Source organism: Carcharodon carcharias (genome assembly GCF_017639515.1).
Source record: "Carcharodon carcharias isolate sCarCar2 chromosome 29 unlocalized genomic scaffold, sCarCar2.pri SUPER_29_unloc_7, whole genome shotgun sequence".
In the NCBI taxonomy this organism is placed as follows: domain Eukaryota; kingdom Metazoa; phylum Chordata; class Chondrichthyes; order Lamniformes; family Lamnidae; genus Carcharodon; species Carcharodon carcharias.
In genome coordinates, this window is record NW_024470680.1 from 839,635 (window position 1) to 857,312 (window position 17,678).

The following is a 17,678-nucleotide window of genomic DNA, read 5'->3' on the forward strand; positions in this document are numbered from 1 at the left end:
AGCGTGTCTCTGGGGGAGTGTAAACTGTCAATGGAGCGTGTCTCTGGGGGAGTGTACACTGTGTCAATGGAGCATGTCTCTGGGAGATTGTACACTGTGTCAATGGAGCGTGTCTCCAGGGGAGTGTACACTGTGTCAATGGAGCGTGTCTCCGGGGGAGTGTACACTGTGTCAATGGAGCGTGTCTCCGGGGGAGTGTACACTGTGTCAATGGAGCGTGTCTCCGGGGGAGTGTACACTGTGTCAATGGAGCGTGTCTCTGGGGGACTGTACACTGTGCAAATGGAGTGTCTCTCTGGGCGATCGTACACAGTGTAAATGGAGCGTGTCTCTGGGGGAGTGTACACTGTGCAAATGGAGCGTGTCTCTGCGTGAATGTACAGTGTCAATGGAGCGTGTCTCTGGGGGAGTGGACACTGTAAATGGAGCGTGTCTCTGGGGGAGTGTACACTGTGTCAATGGAGCGTGTCTCTGGGGGAGTGTGCACTGTGTCAATGGAGCGTGTCTCTGGGGGAGTGTACACTGTGTCAATGGAGCGTGTCTCTCGGTGAGTGTACACTGTGTCAATGGAGCCTCACTCTGGGGGAGTGGACACTGTGTAAATGGAGCGTGTCTCTGGGGGAGTGTAAGCTGTCAATGGAGCGTGTCTCTGGGGGAGTGTACACTGTGTCAATGGAGCATGTCTCTGGGGGATTGTACACTGTGTCAATGGAGTGTGTCTCCGGGGGAGTGTACACTGTGTCAATGGAGCGTGTCTCCGGGGGAGTGTACACTCTGTCAATGGAGCGTGTCTCCGGGGGAGTGTACACTGTGTCAATGGAGCGTGTCTCCGGGGGAGTGTACACTGTGACAATGGATCGTGTCTCTGGGGGAGTGTACACTGTGTAAATCGAGCGTGTCTCTGGGGCCGTGTACACTGTAAATGGAAAATGTCTCTGGGGGAGTGTACGCTGTGTCAATGGAGCGTGTCTCTATGGGAATGTACACTGTGTCAATGGAGCGTGTCTCTGGGGGAGTGTACACTGTGTCAATGGAGCGTGTCTCTGGGGGAGTGTACACTGTGTCAATGGTGCGTGTCTCGGATTGAGTGTACACTGTGTCAAAGTAGCGTATCTCGGGGTGAGTGTACACTGTGCAAATGGAGCATGTCTCTGTGGGAGTGTACACTGTGTCAATGGAGCGTGTCTCTGGGGGAGTGTACACTGTGTCAATGGAGCGTGTCTCTGGGGGTGGGTACACTGTGTAAATGGAGCGTGTCTCTGGGGGAGTGTACACTGTTTCAATGGAGCGTGTCGCTGGGGGAGTGTACACTGTGTCAATGGAGCGTGTCTCTGGGGGAGCGCACACTGTCAATGGAGCGTGTCTCTGGGCGAGTGTACACTGTCAATGGAGCGTGTCTCGGGGGAGTGTACACGGTCATTGGAGCGTGTCTCTGCGGGAGTGTACACTGTCAATGGAGCGTGTCTCTGGGGGAGTGTACACTGTGTCAATGGAGTGTGTATCTGGGGGAGTGTACACTGTGCCAATGGAGCGTGTATCTGGGGGAGTGTACACTGTAAATGGAGCGTGTCTCTGGGGGAGTGTACACTGGAAATGGAACTTGTCTCTGGGAAAGTGTACACTGTGCAAATGCAGTGTGTCTCTGGGGGAGTGTACACTGTGCAAATGGAGCGTGTCTCTGGGGGAGTGTACACTGTGCAAATGGAGCATGTCTCTGGGTGAATGTACACTGTCAATGGAGCATGTCTCTGGGGGAGTGTGCACTTTGTCAATGGAGCGTGTCTCTGGGGGAGTGTACACTATGTAAATGGAGCGTGTCTCGTGGGGAGTGGACACTGTCAATGGAGCGTGTCACTGGGGGACTACACACTGGTCAATGGAGCGTGTCTCTGGGGGCGTGTACACGGTGTCAATGGAGCGTGTCTCTGGGGGAGTGTACACTGTGTCAATGGAGCGTGTCTCTGGGGGAGTGTACACTGTGTCAATGGAGCGTGTCTCTGGGGGACTGTACACTGTGCAAATGGAGTGTCTCTCTGGGCGATTGTACACTGTGTAAATGGAGCGTGTCTCTGGGGGAGTGTACACTATGCAAATGGAGCGTGTCTCTGCGTGAATGTACAGTGTCAATGGAGCGTGTCTCTGGGGGAGTGGACACTGTAAATGGAGCGTGCCTCTGGGGGAGTGTACACTGTCAATGGAGTGTGACTCTAGGGGAATGTACACTGTCAATGGAGTGTGTCTGTGGGGGAGTGTACACTGTCAGTGGAGCGTGTCTCTGGGGGAGTATACACTGTGTAAATGGAGCGTGTCTCTGGGGAAGTGAACACTGTGTCAATGCAGCGTGTCTCTGGGTGAGTGTACACTGTGTCAATGGAGCGTGTCTCTAGGAGAATGTACACTGTGTCAATGGAATGTGTCTCTGGTGGAGTGTACACTGTGTCAATGGAGCGTGTCTTTGGGGGAGTGTGCACGGTGTCAATGGAGCGTGTCTCCGGGGGAGTGTACACTGTGTAAATGGAGCGTGTCTCTGGGTGAGTGTACACTGTGTAAATGGAGCATGTCTCTGGGGGAGTGTACACTGTGTCAATGGAGCGTGTCTCTGGGGGAGTGTACACTGTGTAAATGGAGCGTGTCTCTGCGGGAGTGTACACTGTGTCAATGGAGCGTGTCTCTCGGTGAGTGTACACTGTGTCAATGGAGCCTCTCTCTGGGGGAGTGGACACTGTGTAAATGGAGCGTGTCTCTGGGGGGTGTACACTGTGTCAATGGAGCGTGTCTCTGGGGGAGTGTACACTGTGTAAATGGTGCGTGTCTCTAGGGGAGTGTGCACTGTGTAAATGGAGCGTGTCTCCGGGGGAGTGTACACTGAGTCAATGGAGCGTGTCTCCAGGGGAGTGTACACTGAGTCAATGGAGCGTGTCTCTGGGTGAGTGTACACTGTGTAAATGGAGCATGTCTCTGGGGGAGTGTACACTGTGTCAATAGAGCGTGTCTCCAGGGGAGTGTACACTGTCAATCGAGCGTGTCTCTGGGTGAGTGCACACTGTCAATGGAGCGTGTCTCCGGGGAAGTGTACGCTGTGTCAATGGAGCGTGTCTCTGGGGGAGTGTACACTGTGTCAATAGAGCGTGTCTCCAGGGGAGTGTACACGGTGTCAATGGAGCGTGTCTCTGGGTGAGTGTACACTGTCAATGGAGCGTGTCTCTAGGGAAGTGTACGCTGTGTCAATGGTGCGTGTCTCTGGGTGAGTGTACACTGTGTCAATGGAGTGCGTCTCCGGGTGAGTGTACACTGTGTCAATGGAGCGTGTCTCTGGGGAGTGGACACTGTCAATGGAGCGGGTCTCTGGGGAGTGGACACTGTCAATGGAGCGTGTCTCAGGGGAGTGGACACTGTCAATGGAGCGTGTCTCAGGGGAGTGGACACTGTCAAGGAGCGTGTCTCTGGGGAGTGGACACTGTCAATGGAGCGTGTCTCTGGGGAGTGGACACTGTGTCAATGGAGCGTGTCTCTGGGGGAGTGTACACTGTGTCAATGGAGTGTGTCTCTGGGGGAGTGTACACTGTTTCAATGGAGCGTGTCTCTGGGGGAGTGTACACTGTGTCAATGGAGCGTGTCTCTGGGTGAGTGTACACTGTGTCAATGGAGCGTGTCTCTGGGGGAGTGTACACTGTAAATGCAGCGTGTCTCTGGGGGAGTGTACACTGTGTGAATGGAGCGTGTTGCTAGGGGAGAGTTCACACGGAGCGTACACACGCAGAGTACACACACAGAGTACACACGGAGTCTATGTCGGGGTTTGTGGGGTTGTAGATCTGCTGTGCGTCGCGGGGTGTCTGCCCCCATCACTTACCTTGGCGAGACACGATGCCCCCCATGGACAAGCAGCATGCGTGATGCTGGATGGAAAACCATGGAGTGAGCAGCCACTGCCGGACTCTTCCCTCCAGTAGGAATGACCTCCTCCCAGATCAGATTCTTCAGGTTAAATCGATACATCCCAGCACTAAACATGTCAAAAGCTGTCCGACCTGATGGGAAAGAAGACAGACAATATTACACTGTGGGGAAAGGAAGATCACACACGTACACACACACCCCTCCGTGTACACGTACACACACACACCCCTCCGTGTACACGTACACACACACACCCCTCCGTGTACACACACACACCCCTCCGTGTACACACACACACCCCTCCGTGTACACACACACACCCCTCCGTGTACACACACACACCCCTCCGTGTACACACGCGCGAGTATACACACACCTCCGTATATACACACACCTCTGTATACACACACACCTCCGTATACACACACACCTCTGTATACACACACACCTCCGTATACACACATGCACACACACACAGTCACCTCCGTATACACAAGCGAGTATACACACACACCTCCGTATACACACATGCACACACAGTCATCTCCATATACACAAGCGAGTATACACACACACCTCCGTATACACACACACACCCTCACCTCCGCATACACACATGCACACACACTCACCTCTGTATACACACATACACGCGCGCACACAGTCATCTCTGTATACACAAGTGTGCACACACACTTCCATATACACACGCACCTCCGTATACACACACACGCACGCGCACACACGTCCGTATACACAGTTATCTCTGTCAACACACATGCACGTGCACACACACACTCACTCATCACTGAACACACAGCTCCGTATTTACACACATGCACTCACCGCCGAACACATACAGGTAATGATCCACCACAGTGGCTGCATGTGCCGCCAATCCCGGAGGGCTGTGCGAATTCAGTGCCCACAGCAGCTTCCATCTCTCTGCCAGCGGTTCGTACAGCCAGACATCACTGGCCAGGGAACCATTCGCCAACTGGCCACCAAACAGCAGCATCCATCCTTTCCACTCGACAGCACAGTGAGAGTGTCGGGCAGGCTGCAAGGACAGAGTCCAACATCTTAACACAGAGACACAGCAGCGTAAACACAGGCAGGGAGAGGGGAGGGGTGCCTCTGCCAGGCGGGGGGGTGGGGGGGGGGCAGCTCCAACACCAAGGGGAGGGTTGTTTGGGTATTTAGGGGTCCCTCGGTATATTTACTCATTGCTAATTGGGCTAGGAGTTTAATTAGATATGACCTTTGGTCAGGGTGACTTATAGCCAATAGGAAATGACGTGGGACAAAACCAGAAGCACAGCAGCTCCATCAAAGGCAGAGCTCCCAATGCTGCTGGCACTGGAGGGTGGTGGCGGGGGAGGGGGGGGCGCTCTTTATCTGGAACCATTAGGCCCTCAAGGTCAGTGAATGTAAAAGCCGCTAAGTATCATCATAGCTGCACCAATAATAACCTCATCTAGCACTGGGCTGGGATACAAACGCTGCCAGGGGTTTATTACACCAAACCCCAAGCCAAACCCAGGGCTCTGTGTACCTGCCGTCTCCATAACTGGACAATGAGCTGCTGGCTGCCAGGCTATGTTCGCTCTACTGAAACCACCAGAAACCTGAAGAGACTCTCAGGGGATGAGACAGGTCTTTCAGCCGGGGGCCACAGGCACTTGTTAGGTCTTGTGGCACTGGCAGTGGGTAGCGTCCTGTCTCTGAGCCAGGAGCTCTGGGTCCAAGACCAGCCCCAGGACTCGATGGTCAAAGGCGGCGTGTTCAGAATGCGGACAAAAAGGTCGAGTATCAACCTGCATATCCTTCCAAGAGTGGGAGGGGCTCCTGGTTAGCATGTGATGGAAAGAACATTGTAACCTCTACCATCACTACCCACAACTCCAGACAACAACGTGCATGAAAGTGCATGTTGCCACAACAACTCTGATTCCCTGTAACACAGCACTGGCACAAGCACCCGTTACCTATAGTATGAGGAGGCTCACGTAATCTAACCCTCAATTACACCTTGGAAATTGCTGCTCAAGCATTGTGACATGAAGGTCTTGCTTCAGCTGAACAATGTTTAATCACAGTCACCAACAGGGGCCAAAGTCCGATCACTGGCTATTAAAGTCTATTAAATATGGCAATGGGTGCGGGCAGAGACATCCTGACACTGAGGGGCAGTGAGGGAATCTAGACGCTGAGGGACAGGGGTGGAAGCTGCCTGGATCTGGAGGGGGAGGCTGCTGCTTACCGGAGAGGGGCTGAGTAAACTCTGATGCCACTGGTTACTGGTGAAGTTGTATCGAATAAGATCACCCAGGACTTCATTCAGGTCAAACCCTGCAAAGTGTACATAAAGTAAGAATATAAGAAACAGGAACAGGAGTAGACATTTGGCTGAGTGAGTCTGCTCTGCCATTCAATACGATCGTGGCTTCAACTCCACCTTCCCACCCCCTCCCCATATCCCTCGATTTCCCGTGAGATCAAACGTCTGTCTATCCCACCTTTAAAGTATTCAACGATGGGGCACCCACAATCTCTGGGACAGAGAATTCCAAAGACCCACAATCCTCTGGGACAGAGAATTCCGAAGACCCACAAACCTCTGGGACAGAGAATTCCGAAGACCCACAAACCTCTGGGACAGAGAATTCCGAAGACCCACAATCCTCTGGGACAGAGAATTCCGAAGACCCACAATCCTCTGGGACAGAGAATTCCGAAGACCCACAAACCTCTGGGACAGAGAATTCCGAAGACCCACAAACCTCTGGGACAGAGAATTCCGAAGATCCACAACCCTCTGAGTGAAGAAATTTCTCCTGCTCTCTCTGAGATGATCAGCCCCTCATCCTGTGACCATGCTCCCGTGATTCCCCAACCAGCGGAAACAATCTCTCAGTGTCGACCCTATTGAGCCCCTTCAGGATTTTGTATATCTCAATAAGATCGCCTCTCATATTTCTCAGCTCCAGAGAACATAAACCCAAAGCCTAATTTACTCATCCTCCCATGGTAAGCCCCGGCCTATCACAGGGACCGGTCTAGTGAACCTTTGCTGTGCTGCCTCCAATGCGAGGATATCCTTCCTTATTTCAAGGCCAGAACTGCACACAGTATTCCAGATGTGGCGTCACCAAAGCCCCCTACAATCGGAGCAAGACTTCCTTATTTTTGTACTCCAATCCCTTTGCAATAAAGGCCAATTTGCCATTTGCCTTCCTAATTGCTTGCTGTACCTGCAAGTTAACCTTCTGTGCTCCTTGAACAAGTACACCCAAGTCCCTCTGAATATCAACATTTACAAGTTCATAAGAACTCTGCTACTCTATTCTTACTACCCTAACCTTACACTTTCCCATGTTATACTCTTGCTGCCATACATTATTGCCCATCACCTAACCTGTCCATACCTCTGCAGCCTCCTCACAGTTTACATTCCCAACTATCTGTGTATCATCAGCAAACCAGGCACATTACTCTCAATCTCTTGGTCTAAGTCATTAATATAGATTATAAGTAGCCGAGGCCCCAGCACTGATCGTTGCAACACTCCAGCCTGTCAACTTGAGAATGCCTCATTTAAAACAAAAACAGAATTACCTGGAAAAACTCAGCAGGTCTGGCAGCATCGGAGCATTCAAGAAATGCCTCATTTATCCTGACTCTGTTTTCTGTACGTTAACCAATCTTCTATCCATGTTACAAATCACCCCTCCTCCATGAACCTTTGTGCACCTAACATTTTGTGTGGCACCTTATCAAATACCTTTTCAAAATCTAAGTATACTACATCTACTGGTTCTCATTTACCGACCCTTCAAGCTAAATCCTCATAAAACTCTACATACGAATGCAGGAATTAGCAGTATTAGACCACTCGGCCCCTCGAGCCTGCCCTGCCATTCAATAAGATCATGGCTGATCTGAACGTAACCTCAACCCCACATTCCTGCCCACCCCCGATAACCTTTCACCCCCTTGTTAATCAAGAATCTACCTAGCTCTGCCTTAAAAATATTCAAAGACTCTGCTTCCACTGCCTTTTGAGGAAGAGAGTTCCAAAGAAATTCAGTCCTCAGAAAAAATTTCTCCTAATCTATCTCAAATGAGCAACCCCTTATTTTTAAACAGTGACCCCTAGTTCTAGATTCTTCCATAAGAGGAAACATCCTCTCCACATGCTCCCTGTCAAGACCCCTCAGGATCTTAAAGCTTTCAATTAAGTCGCCTCTTACTCTTCTAAACTCCAGTGGATACAAGACGAACCTGTCCAGACTTCCCTCGGAAGACAACCTGTCCATTCCTGGTATGAGTCTGGTAAATCTTCTCTGAATAGCTAACGCATTTACAGCTTTCTCTAAATACTCAATACTGTGCTGTACACAATACTCCAGATGTGGTCTCACCAATGCCCTGTACAACTGAATCATAACCTCCCTGATTTTATATTCAATTCCCCTCACAATAACCAATAACATTCTATTAGCTTTCCTAATGACCTGCTGTACCTGATTCATGCACTAGGACACCCAGATCCCTCTGCACCTCAGAGCTCTGCAATCTCTCACCATTTAGATAATAAGCTTCTTTTTCATTCTTCCTGCCAAAATGAACAATTTCACATTTGCCCACATTATACTCCCAACAAGTTTGTCAAATATGATTTTGTAGCACCATCTTGTCTCTGATCATATGATTTTCTAAGCATATCGTTCAAACTTCTTCAGTCATAGGTTCCAACACTTTCCTGATGATTGACTTCAGGCTAACCAGCCTCTAGCCAACTGGTTTTTCTCTCCCTCCTTCCTTGAATAATGGTCTGCTATTTGCTAACTTCTCAAGGGGCAATTAGGGATGGGCAATAAATGCTGGCCCAGCCAGTGAAGCCCACATCCTGTGAATGAATAAAAAAAAATTCACTGGGAGCATTCTGGAATATGGGGAATTTTGGAAAATCATAGCGCACCCACTATCTCTGAAGCTCTCTCTTTTAGAACACCAGGATGTAGGCCATCAGATCCTGGGGATATTCTCAGATTGGGTTAATTCCTGCCACCGATCAGACAGACTCCAGGAAAGGCTGCGCTTGCACACTTGGCACACACGCAACTGCTCCTGATGTCTTTCTGGTCGACGGCAGAGATCTGGATTTAACAAATGCTGCGTAGTCTCACACTGTACTGGAACCTGCAGTGGAAGCATTCCCCATGGGAATTCTAATGTTACAATTCAATACCTACAGGTCTGGGTGTTGCCAGTTATACCACCAAGTAACATTCTCATGGGAATTCCACTGCAGCATTTCAGTGTAGCATTGCAACACATAAAAAACAATTTGCCGGCAACAATAAATCCTGGCTCCCAATCTGTGCCGGCATCGCCATCTCAATGAGATTTTATCTGAATGCTGCCTCTTCAGGATCGATCCAGTGTCTTTAGGCTTCGTGTTGGGAGTTTCCACAGAGCCTGGGTAGCTGTTCTGGTAGATAATGGGACTCTTAATCCCAGGGTCATCGTTCTGAGTCCCATGTTGGGTAATTAATTTCCTCTAGTATTTTAGTCAAAATGCTTTTCTATTCGTTTTTACCAAAACAAGCCCTTAAGCTCAATATTTCAATCAATTTTCCAGATTAGAAGTCAGAAGTCTCCTTTACTGAAATTTCCTGATTAAATATCATCATTTACTGAATTGTCAGAAGCAAGTTTTACAGAGGGTACAGTGCTAAATGGTAAGCAGACTAGATGCAAGAACTTGCAATTAAAGACTACACAGGCCAAAAAGGGGTGAATTTGAGATTCATCGTCAGTCTGTGTCAAGCCAACTTGTTTGTTTTAATGCTTTCAGCTTTCTCTTTAGAGTTCAGTATGTCCATTCACCTGAACACCCGCGCCCATCTCTGTTGGTATGAGGCTGCAGCCTTTCAATTGTTCGGAGGCTCTTTACCACTTTGTGGCATCCGCCACTTACAAGCAGAAACTAAACTCCAAACATCCTACATTTTATTGCAACACGTAAATCAGATGTGACAAAGCCAACAACAGTGCAACGCTGTGTAGAGGGAGCTTAATTCCCAAGGCAGGTACAGCACGGCGTTAGATACAGAGTAAAGCTCTCTCTACACTGTCCCCATCAAACACTCCCAGGACAGGTACAGCACGGGGTTAGATACAGAGTAAAGCTCTCTCTACACTGTCCCCATCAAACACTCCCAGGACAGGTACAGCACGGGGTTAGATACAGAGTAAAGCTCCCTCTACACTGTCCCCATCAAACACTCTCAGGATAGGTGCAGCATGGGGTTAGATACAGAGTAAAGCTCTCTCTACACTGTCCCCATCAAACACTCCCAGGACAGGTGCAGCACGGGGTTAGATACTGAGTAAAACTCGGCACCTGAACTCTGGAAGCAGATATAACAGGTAGAAAATGCTGAGACCTACCACCAAAGATGTAGAGTGAGTTGGTGGTGTTCAGAAATGTCCCAGCAGCTGCTGTGCGTCCCACAAACTCTGGATCTGATCTGCTGACATTGTACCAGCTTCCTGCACTTTGGTTGTCATTGAGCGAAAGGTCACAGTTGTGACCTATAAATCCTGGCTGGCACTGACAATGCTGAGACTGGAACAACACAGAAATATTTCACACAAGAATATTCCCAATCCCAAACAAATCCCTCTGCCAAATTCTCTCCCCACAGCCTGATATCAATCCTAAAACTAATACCACTGACTCTCCTCTCTCCAGAATTCCTGTATCAATCCTGAAACTAATCCCACTGCCCCGCTCTTTCCCCATAGCCCAGTATCAATCCCAAACTAATCCCACTGCCCCGCTCTATCCCATATCCCTGTATCAATCCCAAACTAATCCTACTGCCCCGCTCTATCCCATATCCCTGTATCAATCCCAAACTAATCCTACTGCCCCGCTCTATCCCATATCCCTGTATCAATCCCAAATTAATCCCACTGCCCCGCTCTCTCCCCAAAATCCTGTATCAATCCCAAAACTAATCCAAGTGTTCCACTCTCCCCCAGTAATCTGTATCAATCCCAAACTAATCCCACTGCTCTACTTTCTCCCCATAATTTGTATCAATCCCAAAATCATCCCATTACCCACTCTCGCCACATAATCATGTATCAATCCCAAATTAATCTGTCTGCCACACTCGCTCCCCATAGTCTTGTATCAGTACCAAATTAATCTCACTGCCCCACTCTCCCCATAATCCTGTATCAATCCCAAACTAATCTCACTGCCCCACTCACTCCCCATAATCCTGTATCAATCCCAAACTAATCTCACTGCCCCGCTCTCCCCATAATCCTGTATCAATCCCAAACTAATCTCACTGCCCCACTCTCCCCATAATCCTGTATCAATCCCAAACTAATCTCACTGCCCCACTCACTCCCCATAATCCTGTATCAATCCCAAACTAATCCCACTGCCCCACTCTCCCCATAATCCTGTATCAATCCCAAACTAATCTCACTGCCCCACTCACTCCCCATAGCCCTGTATCAATCCCCAACTAATCTCACTGCCCCACTCTCCCCATAATCCTGTATCAATCCCAAACTAATCTCACTGCCCCACTCACTCCCCATAGCCCTGTATCAATCCCACACTAATCCCACTGCCCCACTCTATCCCCATAATCCTGTAGCAATCCCACACTAATCTCACTGCCCCACTCACTCCCCATAGCCCTGTATCAATCCAACACTAATCTCACTGCCTCACTCTCTCCCCATAGCCCTGTATCAATCCCCAACTAATCTCACTGTCCCACTCTCCCCATAACCCTGTATCAATCCAAAAGTAATCTCACTGCCCCACTCTCCCCATAATTCTGTATCAATCCAAAACTAATCCCACTGCCCCACTCACTCCCCAGAGACCTGTATCAATCCCTAAACTAATCCCACTGCCCCACTCGCTCCCCATGGCACTGTTTCAATCCCTCACTAATCCCACTGCCTCAATCACTCCCCATAGCCCTGTATCAATCCCAAACTAATCCCACTGCCCCACTCACTCCCCATAATCCTGTATCAATCCCAAACTAATCCCACTGCCCCACTCTCCCCATAATCCTGTATCAATCCCAAACTAATCCCAGTGCCCCGCTCTCCCCATAATCCTGTATCAATCCCAAACTAATCCCACTGCCCCACTCTCCACATAATCCTGTATCAATCCCAAACTAATCCCACTGCCCCACTCACTCCCCATAATCCTGTATCAATCCCAAACTAATCCCACTGCCCCACTCTCCCCATAATCCTGTATCAATCCCAAACTAATCCCACTGCCCCACTCACTCCCCATAATCCTGTATTAATCCCAAACTAATCCCACTGCCCCACTCACTCCCCATAATCCTATATCAATCCCAAACTAATCCCACTGCCCCGGTCTCCCCATAATCCTGTATCAATCCCAAACTAATCCCACTGCCCCACTCACTCCCCATAATCCTGTATCAATCCCAAACTAATCCCACTGCCCCGCTCTCCCCATAATCCTGTATCAATCCCAAACTAATCCCACTGCCCCACTCACTCCCCATAATCCTGTATCAATCCCAAACTAATCCCACTGCCCCACTCTCCCCATAATCCTGTATCAATCCCAAACTAATCCCACTGCCCCACTCACTCCCCATAATCCTGTATTAATCCCAAACTAATCCCACTGCCCCACTCACTCCCCATAATCCTATATCAATCACAAACTAATCCCACTGCCCCGCTCTCCCCATAATCCTGTATCAATCCCAAACTAATCCCACTGCCCCACTCACTCCCCATAATCCTATATCAATCCCAAACTAATCCCACTGCCCCGCTCTCCCCATAATCCTGTATCAATCCCAAACTAATCTCACTGCCCCACTCACTCCCCATAATCCTATATCAATCCCAAACTAATCCCACTGCCCCGCTCTCCCCATAATCCTGTATCAATCCCAAACTAATCTCACTGCCCCACTCACTCCCCATAATCCTGTATCAATCCCAAACTAATCCCACTGCCCCACTCACTCCCCATAATCCTGTATCAATCCCAAACTAATCCCACTGCCCCACTCACTCCCCATAATCCTGTATCAATCCCAAACTAATCTCACTGCCCCACTCACTCCCCATAATCCTGTATCAATCCCAAACTAATCCCACTGCCCCGCTCTCCCCATAATCCTGTATCAATCCCAAACTAATCCCACTGCCCCGCTCTCCCCATAATCCTGTATCAATCCAAAACTAATCCCACTGCCCCACTCTCCCCCATAATCCTGTATCAATCCCAAACTAATCCCACTGCCCCACTCTCCCCATAATCCTGTATCAATCCCAAACTAATCCCACTGCCCCACTCACTCCCCATAGCCCTGTATCAATCCCAAACTAATCCCACTGCCCCACTCTCCCCATAATCCTGTATCAACCCCAAACTAATCCCACTGCCCCACTCACTCCCCATAATCCCGTATCAATCCCAAACTAATCTCACTGCCCCGCTCTCCCCATAATCCTGTATCAATCCCAAACTAATCTCACTGCCCCACTCTCTCCCCATAATCCTGTATCAATCCCAAACTAATCCCACTGCCCCACTCACTCCCCATAATCCTGTATCAATCCCAAACTAATCTCACTGCCCCACTCTCCCCATAATCCTGTATCAATCCCAAACTAATCTCACTGCCCCACTCTCTCCCCATAATCCTGTATCAATCGCAAACTAATCCCACTGCCCCACTCACTCCCCATAATCCTGTATCAATCACACTTGTGCTTTTGTTAAAATGGTAGTTCCTTTGCCAATTCACCTTGACTTCCAGCTGCCAATGCCGCCTATTTTCATTCCAACTACATTGTTCACCCCTTTCCAGAGTGTCACACTAATCACCATCTGCACACCATTCGCTCAATCTTTGCCAAGTTCTATAAGCTGACTGCTCGGACCCAGGTCGTCCTCCTCTCCTGAGCTTTGTAGTTCAATAATCGGGGAAGAGGAAGCGCTCTCCCCACTCTGTCTTACCGTGATACACTGTCCATGTGACACACAATAATCACTGCAGTTCTGGACTTCACAAGCCTGTCCACTCCAACCCGAATGACAGGTGCATGTCCCAGTGAGGTCGCACATCCCATGACCAGAACAGCCCATGGGGCAGAGAGTGAAGATATATGTGGCATTAAACCCCAGCAGGTTGTAATTGGCATCGCTGAACAGGTGGAGCAGCATCTGTGGAGAGACAGAATTAAAGAAAAGATCGGAATGAGTGCTCCAGAGTCTGTCACTCAGCCAAGCTTCACACCCAGAGGCATGTTCACACATCTGCAGATCTGACACAGCCAAGCTGGTGTGCACAGACCCACAGACCGCCACAGACACAGACACAAGGCCAGACCCCCACAGACACAGACACAAATCCAGACCCCCACAGACACAGACACAAATCCAGACCCCCACAGACACAGACACAAATCCAGACCCCCACAGACACAGACACAAGTCCAGACTCCCACAGACACAGATACAAGTCCAGACCCCCACAGACACAGACACAAATCCAGACTCCCACAGACACAGACACAAATCCAGACTCCCACAGACACAGACACAAATCCAGACTCCCACAGACACAGACACAAATCCAGACCCCCACAGACACAGACACAAATCCAGACCCCCACAGACACAGACACAAATCCAGACCCCCCCAGACACAGACACAAATCCAGACTCCCACAGACACAGACACAAATCCAGACTCCCACAGACACAGATACAAATCCAGACCCCCACAGACACAGACACAAATCCAGACTCCCGCAGACACAGATACAAATCCAGACTCCCGCAGACACAGATACAAATCCAGACCCCCAGACACAGATACAAATCCAGACCCCCACAGACACAGATACAAATCCAGACTCCCACAGACAGGTACAAATCCAGACCCCCAGACACAGATACAAATCCAGACCCCCAGACACAGATACAAATCCAGACCCCCAGACACAGATACAAATCCAGACCCCCACAGACACAGATACAAATCCAGACTCCCACAGACACAGATACAAATCCAGACCCCCACAGACACAGACACAAATCCAGACCCCCACAGACACACACACAAATCCAGACTCCCACAGACACAGATACAAATCCAGACCTCCACAGACACAGATACAAATCCAGACCCCCACAGACACAGACACAAATCCAGACTCCCACACTCATGCAGGAGGATTTGTGTGTCCGACAGGCCTGGTACATTCGAGCGCAAACAGTCACAAGACCAGGCTCTCACCTCCACACCCCACACACACTCCCAATCATACACTGACAACCCACCTCGCTGACGGAGCCACATTCCCACAGATACCCTCACCCACCCACGCCTAGTTTACACTGACCTTTCCTGATTGTGCTTCGATGGGCTCCGGCAGGGTTTTCCCGCTCAGACTAGCGAGGAGTGGGCTGCTGTAGGAGTCTCCGTCATAAATGAACAGGTAGTCGTATGCACACTCAGTGTCCAAGAACATGAAGGTCAGGACGATGCGGAAGCTGCTGTTCGGGGCTTCAACAAACAGGCTTTACTCAACACCAGAGAGTCACCTTAAAAAAACCCGACACGCAAAAAACACCCGGTCTGAGAGGGAAGCAAATACCCAGCCCCCGATACAAAAGCCAGAAACACCCGACTCCCAGGTGATCCCTATAAACACCCGACTCCCGGGTGATCCCTATAAACACCCGACTCCCGGGTGATCCCTATAAACACCCGACTCCCGGGTGATCTCTATAAACACCCGACTCCCGGGTGATCCCTATAAACACCCGACTCCCGGGTGATCCCTATAAACACGCGACTCCCGGGTGATCCCTATAAACCCCCGACTCCCGGGTGATCCCTATAAACGCCCGGCTCCCAAAAGATCCCTATAAACGCCCGGCTCCCAAAAGATCCCTATAAACGCCCGGCTCCCAAAACACCCCTATAAACACAAGACTCCCGGGTGATCCCTATAAACACCCGACTCCCGGGTGATCCCTATAAACACCCGACTCCCGGGTGATCCCTATAAACACCCGACTCCCGGGTGATCCCTATAAACACCCGACTCCCGGGTGATCCCTATAAACACCCGACTCCCGGGTGATCCCTATAAACACCCGACTCCCGGGTGATCCCTATAAACACCCGACTCCCGGGTGATCCCTGTAAACACCCGACTCCCGGGTGATCCCTGTAAACACCCGACTCCCGGGTGATCCCTATAAACACCCGACTCCCGGGTGATCCCTATAAACACAAGACTCCCGGGTGATCCCTATAAACACCCGACTCCCGGGTGATCCCTATAAACACCCGACTCCCGGGTGATCCCTATAAACACCCGACTCCCGGGTGATCCCTATAAACACCCGACTCCCGGGTGATCCCTATAAACACCCGACTCCCGGGTGATCCCTGTAAACACCCGACTCCCGGGTGATCCCTGTAAACACCCGACTCCCGGGTGATCCCTATAAACACCCGACTCCCGGGTGATCCCTATAAACACCCGACTCCCGGGTGATCCCTATAAACACCCGACTCCCGGGTGATCCCTATAAACGCCCGGACCACAGGTGATCCCTATAAACGCCCGACTCCCGGGTGATCCCTATAAACGCCCGACTCCCGGGTGATCCCTATAAACGCCTGGACCCCCGGGTGATCCCTATAAACGCCCGACTCCCGGGTGATCCCTATAAACACCCGACTCCCGGGTGATCCCTATAAACACCCGACTCCCGGGTGATCCCTATAAACACGCGACTCCCGGGTGATCCCTATAAACCCCCGACTCCCGGGTGATCCCTATAAACGCCCGGCTCCCAAAAGATCCCTATAAACGCCCGGCTCCCAAAACACCCCTATAAACACAAGACTCCCGGGTGATCCCTATAAACACCCGACTCCCGGGTGATCCCTATAAACACCCGACTCCCGGGTGATCCCTATAAACACCCGACTCCCGGGTGATCCCTATAAACACCCGACTCCAGGGTGATCCCTATAAACACCCGACTCCCGGGTGATCCCTATAAACACCCGACTCCCGGGTGATCCCTATAAACACCCGACTCCCGGGTGATCCCTGTAAACACCCGACTCCCGGGTGATCCCTATAAACACCCGACTCCCGGGTGATCCCTATAAACACCCGACTCCCGGGTGATCCCTATAAACACCCGACTCCCGGGTGATCCCTATAAACGCCCGGACCACAGGTGATCCCTATAAACGCCCGACTCCCGGGTGATCCCTATAAACACCCGACTCCCGGGTGATCCCTATAAACGCCCGGCTCCCAAAAGATCCCTATAAACGCCCGGCTCCCAAAAGATCCCTATAAACGCCCGACTCCCGGGTGATCACAATAAACGCCCGACTCCCGGGTGATCCCAATAAACACCTGACTCCCGGGTGATCCCAATAAACGCCCGGCACAAGCGGGATCCCTATAAACGCCCGGCACCGGGGTGATCCCTATAAATGTCCGGCACACGGGTGATCCCTAAAAACGCCCAGCTCACGGGTTATCCCTATGAATGCCCGGCTCACGGGTGATCCCTATAAACGCCCCGCTCCCGGGTGATGCCTACAAACGCCCGTCTCCGGGGTGATCCCTATAAACGCCCCACTCCCGGGTGATCCCTATAAACACCCAGCTCCCGGGTG

At 50.6% G+C, this 17,678-nt stretch overlaps 1 protein-coding gene across 1 annotated transcript in view; it reads right to left on the minus strand.

Moving 5' to 3' along the window:
* Positions 1-17,678, minus strand: part of megf8 (multiple EGF-like-domains 8) — a gene marked incomplete at its 3' end in the record, with an annotated part of 790,270 nt that overhangs the window by 740,404 nt on the left and 32,188 nt on the right. The window contains exons 2-7 of the mRNA XM_041181277.1: positions 15,364-15,527; positions 13,973-14,179; positions 10,360-10,537; positions 6,164-6,252; positions 4,747-4,960; positions 3,854-4,031 (exon numbers count right to left, since the gene is read on the minus strand). Coding sequence (XP_041037211.1) covers positions 3,854-4,031; positions 4,747-4,960; positions 6,164-6,252; positions 10,360-10,537; positions 13,973-14,179; positions 15,364-15,527 — 1,030 coding nt within the window. The remainder of the gene's footprint in view (positions 1-3,853; positions 4,032-4,746; positions 4,961-6,163; positions 6,253-10,359; positions 10,538-13,972; positions 14,180-15,363; positions 15,528-17,678) is intronic.